Consider the following 7,644-nt stretch of genomic DNA (forward strand, 5'->3'; position numbering starts at 1 on the left):
TACACACGCACGCAAGCGCACGCTTAAGGTCAACATAATGCAACTCGCTCTAACCTTAATTGTAGGGCATGAGTGGTAATCAGCTAAGTCAATACGGTGTTATTACACTGTTATAAAGCAAACAATGCACTTTTCACAAGGAGGACGTGCAAGTGACACAAACAAGATAAAAGTCTGGATTGTGAATGGGAAAATAATGCACGGCAGCTGCAAATCAGCTATATGAACCACTACATCATGGGTGTCATCTAATTTATTTGCTTTCACATGAACTCATTCACTGCCATTGACGGTTATAGACGTCAAAAATTCATTTGAACTATTTCTATTAGTTTAACATTTTTTTCCACTTTTGTTAACAAGAGTATGAAAACCTAGATTTGATTTTATTGTACATTTAGAACAGATATAAAATTTGTGATTAATCGTGAGTTAACGAGTGAAGTCATGCGATTAATTACGCAAAAAAAAAATTAATCACCTGACGCCCCTGATTTTTAATAATCTTTTATTTAAAACAAAAAAAAGATCATTTAAATTTATTTTATTTTTCTATTTTTTAAAGAAAAGATTATTAAAAATTAGGTTAGTTAGTTAACTAGTGAAGTCATGCAATTAATTACGATTACAAATTTTAATCGACTGATGCCCCTAATTTTTTAATAATCTTTTCTTTAAAAAATACAAAAATAAAATAATTTTAAATGATCTTTTTTTTTTTTTTTTGGAGAAAAGATCATTAAAAATTCGGGGCATCAGGCGATTAAAAAATTTAATTGTAATTAATCGCATGACTTTATTAGTTAACTACTCACACATTTTATATCTGTTCTAAATGTACAATAAAACATTTTTTCTAGGTTTTCATACTCTTGTAAACAAAAGTGGTAAAAAAATGTTAAACTAATAGACATAGTTCTAATGAATTTTTGACGTCTCTAGCCGTCAATGGCAGTGAATGAGTTAAAACCACAGAGGGAAACCAGAATTCAAAAATGAGTTTGACACGCCTGCACAACATGAATAAGTCCAGCATGTTCAAACAGCACTGAACAACAACAATAAGGGAGAAAGAGGAAGCATGGGAAGGGGAAGATGATTAAAATGTGACCCTGGATTTATTTTATTTTTTTCAAGTAAATATCCCACAAGTACATTTTGTTCCTTGACCACAAACAAGAAGGATGATAAGGAGATACATTTTTGTCAGCTGGTTGTTTTGGAACATCATTTTAAGCCAAATTTAAATGCCCCCCCCCACACACACACCACCGCCCCGTAATCTTACCCGACATTCTTTGCACAAATGAAATTGAGTGTGAACTTTAGGGAAAGTACCAAATTTGTGGCGGGCCGACGCACAGCGAAAAAGGGAGGTAAGATCGAGAGCAGGAGTAATACATTTTTTTTTTTAAATGTATTTTGTAAAATGTAAAAACAGACATGAAAAAGAGAACATGAAAGACATTTTTACATTTTAATGTATAAATACGTTTTTATTACTTTGTCCTTCACTCCCAAAAACGTATTTATACGTTTATTTTTATTTATTTTTTTAAATGCTAGAGCATACAGAAGGCTTTGATACAGCTTCTGACATGAAGAGGTCGCTTAAAGCAATGGTAGCTATTACAAAAAGTATATAAGAGATCAGCCAGGGCCATGTTGCAACACCCTTTTTTTCAACAGGTTCGTGAATAATGATGAAACGTAGCTATGTTATGCTAATGCTAATTGCTGCAAAACAGAAACAGATTTTAGACTCTAATCTTTCTTTTTGGTAGGTTCCATGTTTTTTTTTTATAGCAATAGAACAGAAGATTTTGTGGACCTTGGAAAATCAAATCAAAATCCAGTAAAACAGCTCTGAGCGAAGGGGCTTGCTTCAGTGAAAATGGCTGGGAGTGAATGGGTTGATTAAAATAATTAATGTGATAATTAATTAATAATGAATTGAATTAATAAAAAAAAAAAATCTAGATAATTTCAGCCAAAATGTTTCAAATATTGCCCCCACCCCCAAAAAAAACAAAAAAAAAACAGTTTTGCAGCTCCCAGCAACTCAGCACTGTCACAGCAAAAGCACCGTCATCAAAAAAAAAAAAAAAAAAAAAAGCAACCTATGGAGAATTCACTTCTTCTTCTTCTACTTGTACTTGTTCCGCCCTCAAGTTGACTTTCAGTCGTCCTCGACATCCCCTTCGCCTATTGAAGGTCACGACCCCGCCACATGCTGCGGCAGCCAAGCGACATCCAGGTGCGAGGTTGTGTGGTGTGATGAAGCGCTGAGGGTGAGCCAAAGTTCACGCAGTGTGTGTGTGCGTGTGTGCGCGTGCGGCCGGCTGCCACTGACAAGAGTGTGCGACTGTCAGTGTGTTGTGAAACAAATGGGAGAGTGTGTCGGCTGGCACGACCGCCACTTAATGTGACCGGCGGGTACCGAGCTCGCACCGCAACCGTGGCGTCGTGTGTAAACGTCGCGGTCGGCCCACCTACGTGTGACATGTAGCCGACAGGACACACACACACACACTCGGAGGATAAATTGTCTGAGTGGCAAAAAACTCAAAAGCATGATAAACGTACCTTCCATGAAGCAAATTTCCAGGAACCTGCTTGAACTTTTACCCCAGTGACCTCGAGTGCAGTGGCGGGAAAAATAGGATTTTTGCTAAAAATGATATCATGATACGATGGCATATTAGGGCCACGCATAAATATATATATTTTTAGAGGGCCGGGGGCAATATGGCAAAAAAAAAAAAATCCAAAATTTGCGACTTTATAGAATGGCAAATTTGCGAAAAAAATCCAAAATTTGCGACTTTATCAAGTGGCAGATTTGCAAGAAAAAAATTGTAAATTTGCGACTATAAAGTGGCAAAGTTGCAAGAAAAAAATTGTAAATTTGCGACTTTATAAAGTAGCAAATTTGCAAGAAAAAAATCCTGAATTTGAGACTTTATAAAGTAGCAAATTTGCCACTTTATAAAATCTAAAATTTTGGATTTTTTTCTTTCAAATTTGCTACTTTATATAGTCACAAATTTGCGATTATACAGTGGCAATTTTTTTTGAAAAAAATTTGTAAATTTGTGACTTTAAAAGTGGCAAATTTGCGACTATAAAGTGGCAAATTTGTGAGAAAAAAATCCTAAATTTGAGACTTTATAAAGTGGCAAATTGACGTGATTTTTTTTAATTTAAAATTTGCTACTTTATAAAGTCACAAATTTGCGACTATACAGTGGCAAATTTTTGAGAAAAAAATCGTAAATTTGTGACTTTATAAAGTAGCAAATTTCCGACTATAAAGTGGCAAATTTGTGAGAAAAAAATCCTAAATTTGAGACTTTATAAAGTGGCAAATTGACGTGATTTTTTTTAATTTAAAATTTGCTACTTTATAAAGTCACAAATTTGCGACTATACAGTGGCAAATTTTTGAGAAAAAAAAACGTAAATTTGTGACTTTATAAAATAGCAAATTTGCGACTATAAAGTGGCAAATTTGTGAGAAAAAAAACTCATAAATTTTTGACTTTATAAAGTAGCAAATTTGCAAGAAAAAAATCCTAAATTTGAGACTTTATAAAGTGGCAAATTTGCGTGAATTTTTTTAATTTAAAATTTGCTACTTTATAAAGTCACAAATTTGCGATTATATAGTGGCAAATTTTTTAGAAAAAAAATCGTAAATTTGTGACTTTATAAAGTAGCAAATTTGCGACTATAAAGTGGCAAGTTTGTGAGAAAAAAAACTCATAAATTTTTGACTTTATAAAGTAGCAAATTTGCAAGAAAAAAATCCTAAATTTGAGACTTTATAAAGTGGCAAATTTGCGTGAATTTTTTTAATTTTAAATTTGCTACTTTTTTAAGTCACAAATTTGCGATTATACAGTGGCAAATTTTTGAGGAAAAAAATCTTAAATTTGTGACTTCATAAAGTGGCAAATTTGCAACTTTATAAAGTAGCAAATTTGTGACTTTATAAAGTGGCAAATTTGCAAGAAAAAAAATCGTAAATTTACTATTTTATCAAGTGGCAAATAATCGCTTCTGTGGCGGCGAATAAGCTACATTTCGGATTAGTATAATTTTCGTGAAGGGATGACAAGAAAAGACGGAGAAACCGTGCTAACTGCTAAGCTAACCTAAGATTGACACGTTTAACGCCCAAATTAAGCGCTCGGATGTTTCGAGTTCACTTTTTGCAGACTTCTGGCTGGAACCGCATTAAAAGCGGAGAACATCCAGCTATGAGCAAGTTAAAGTAAGGCGGAAAATGCCGGCTTTTACGGGAAGTACGAAAGGAGAAGTTTCAGTAAACCCTGCCCACCTGTCCCATCCGGTCGGATATTTTAGTCTTCATATTGTGATGACAGACTGTGTCAATATTATCTATCGAGCCCAATAAGGAAGTGGATTTTGCCTCTTTGCATTTATTTCACTCACTTGAAGAAAGCTGACACACACACACACACACACGCGGTGCCACAATGGTGTTGTCACGTAGCGAGGGTGTGTTTGTATGGACCTGTGATGGTGGTTTGGTCTGTGCGTTGTTTGCAGAGGGGGCGTCGTGTCTCCATCCTCGGCCTCATCTAACCCCTGACTCGACGCTTTGTCTTGGGCCAACCCGTCTGTCTCCAGACACACACACGCAATCTTGTCTCCACGCTAGAACGCCTCGTAGGCGAGTTGAAAAAATAAAAATGAAATCAAAAATCTGTTAAGTCTATGATTCTGGACTGGCGAAGAAATCCAAGACCAAGTCACTCAAAGTTCAAACAAAGACACAACAAGAACAATGATTTTTTTTTTTTTTTTTTTTTAGCTCCATGCTCCACATTTATCACAATAGTTTGACCTTCCTGCAAATGGCGCGAGACAATTTCCTGTTATTATCTTACAAGCGAGGCTGAAGTCATAATTACTGAAGTGGATGTGTGTGTGCTTGTGGCGATTCAACGATAATCTTTTCATCGCAAGTTGTCACACTTGGGTCCGTCTCACGCCCTCTCCGCTTTTCTGCTCGTTAAGACGTCCCTTGGTACTTACAATTATGTCCTTTGAGTTAAGATTATGAAACAAGTAAAGGTGTTTGTAGAATAATGTACAAAATTGGTAGCGGCAGAATACAAAAGTGGCGAAGGGAGGAACGGCAGTCATTTGGGAATTGTAGTTTACTAAAAAACAATAAAAAATTAAATAAAGCGAAGCATTTATGAAAAAATACAAACTAATACAAATTAAAAACAGCAACAACCTTGCTCTATAAACGAATTAAAACTAACGGAATTCATTCATTTATTTATTTATTTATGCTGATTTTTCAGGGGGTAATGTGTGAATGTCATTATGCTTTGTTCTTACTTTTCAATGTGTTCATGTGTTAAACTAAAAAAAAATTCAAAGACGCCTTTGTCAAATTTTTTGCACATTTTTTGGAAAGGGAATGTTTGAATGTCATTATCTTTGTTATATGTTACGTGGAAAAAAAACCTGCAAAAATTCACTTTTTTAATGACTTTTTGTGAGGGGGGGGGTTGAATGTCAACATTTGAATGATTTTTACATTGCACTTTTTTATTTGTTAAGTTTTTTTTTATTTTTTACAATGGAGGGGGAAAATTGCCCAAAATTTTGACAGATTTTTCTTTTTGGGGAGTAGGGGTGGCGTTTGAATTTCTTTAGCTTGTCTTATGTTGTAGTGTGTTAATGTATTTAAAAAAAAAATACAGCAACAACTAAAAAAAAATCCGTGATTTTAAAAATGGTAATATCGGCAGAATTGGTCCCGCTTAGTTTAATTTAATAATTTTTTTTATAACTTTTTTTTTTTGGGGGGGGGGGGGGTAATGTCAACATTTGACTGACTTTTACATTGCACTTTATTTGGGGGGGGGGGGGGTTACAGAGATGAAAAATTGTCAAAAATCCACCCTTTTTTGCTTTGATTTCATTATTTTTGTCTTATGTTGAGGTGTGTTAATGTATTTTTTTTTTTAAGTCGGAATTACAAAAAACGGCCTATTCTTGCTGATTTTAAAAGTGCTATTATCGGCCGATTAATTGGTCCCGCCCTCGCTTTAATTGTACATCGCTCGTACCGGGCATGCTACAACACATTTTTGGACTGTGTGGATTATTTTGAGTCGTTCTATTTATTTATGCAAGGAACCACAAACGTATTCCAAGATGCGGTTTGTTTGCATCCACTGTGGTAACCAGCAGAAGTTGCAGAAGCGAAACAAGAAGTGCATCCGTTTCTATTCCCTCATCTGTCTTGGTGTTATTCATGAAAAGCTGCAGATTCGTTTCTTGCAGCCTTCCCGTATTCCATCCCCAGTCACGCTCTTCTCATCACGCTGCTCCGCGGAAAAGGGAACTAGCTTCGTTGTTTTGTTTTTTGGTTTCCCTAATGGCTATACTTGTCTATGTCAACGTGGCGTAATGTGGTCGCGGTGTGGCCTCGCCTGGGCTCACATCCTCAAAACACACTTTTCCCGACTTTTTTGCTCAATGTTGCAGTTGTTAGTATTGTGTTTTGATAATTAGCACATTAGAGATCGATTAATCTATCGATTATTCAATCGATTAATCGGCTAATCTCATTCATTTTAATTTTTCATTAACTCATTCACTGCCATAAAATCATATAATATATATATATATAAAGATTATAAAAAATTCGGGGCTTCGGGCGGTTACAAATTTTAATCATAATTGCATGACTTCACTAGTTAATTCACGATTAATCACAAATTTTATATCTGTTCTAAATATATAATTAAAAAAAGCTAGGTTTTCATAATTTTGTTAACGAAAGTGAAAAAAAAATAAACTAATAGTTAAATAGTTAAAATGAATTTGCAGTGAATAAAAAATAAAGATTATTAAAAATTTGGGGCTTCAGGTTGTTAAAAATTTTGATTGAAAATAATCGCATGACCCCACTAGTTAACTCACGATTAATTACAAATTTTATATCTGTTCTAAAGGTACAATAAAAGTTTTTTTTACTCTTGTTAACAAAAGTGGGAGAAAAAAATGTTAAACTAATAGAAATAGTTCAAATGAATTTTTGACGTCTATAGCCGTCAATGGCAGTGAATCAGTTAATCCCGCGTTAAAAATGTTTTTGTGGCACTAAAAGAACTTTAAATTAACTCAAAATTAACTCACTAATTTTGACACCCCTGCTTGGTTACTTTGACAGCTCTAATGTCATGTTTTAGTGTTTGCCAGGAGCTCATCGCACTGCAATGACCCTGATCTGTCACTCTCTAATCCTTGTTGCATTGCACTCAAGTCACACACTTCTTCCCGTGTGTGTGCGTGTCCCATTTTACCCACGCGTACGTGCGTTCTCGCGGATTAAAGTGCGCACGCAGTCAGTTGATTAAAAGGAGGACTAAAGCCACAAATTAAAACTACTCTGAACATCACTGAGATATTCAGAAATGTACCTTACGCCAACAGCGGGCGTTAATTTACTACAGTTGGGCCAGGACATTTTGTAAGAATATGGTCATTATATTGCAGTTATGTGAAAATTTGGTTTCCAATGAACTCATTCACTGCCATTGACGGCTATAGACGTCAAAAATTCATTTGAACTATTTCTATTAGTTTCAC

General features: G+C 35.0%; 1 protein-coding gene across 1 annotated transcript in view; it reads right to left on the minus strand.

The window, feature by feature from the left end:
* Nucleotides 1-4,503: 4,503 nt before the first annotated feature.
* Nucleotides 4,504-7,644, minus strand: part of ncf4 (neutrophil cytosolic factor 4) — a 42,948-nt gene continuing 39,807 nt past the window's right edge. The window contains exon 11 of the mRNA XM_077569868.1: nucleotides 4,504-4,683. Coding sequence (XP_077425994.1) covers nucleotides 4,604-4,683 — 80 coding nt within the window. The 3' untranslated portion in view covers nucleotides 4,504-4,603. The remainder of the gene's footprint in view (nucleotides 4,684-7,644) is intronic.

This window comes from Vanacampus margaritifer, chromosome 7, assembly GCF_051991255.1.
Source record: "Vanacampus margaritifer isolate UIUO_Vmar chromosome 7, RoL_Vmar_1.0, whole genome shotgun sequence".
Taxonomy (NCBI): domain Eukaryota; kingdom Metazoa; phylum Chordata; class Actinopteri; order Syngnathiformes; family Syngnathidae; genus Vanacampus; species Vanacampus margaritifer.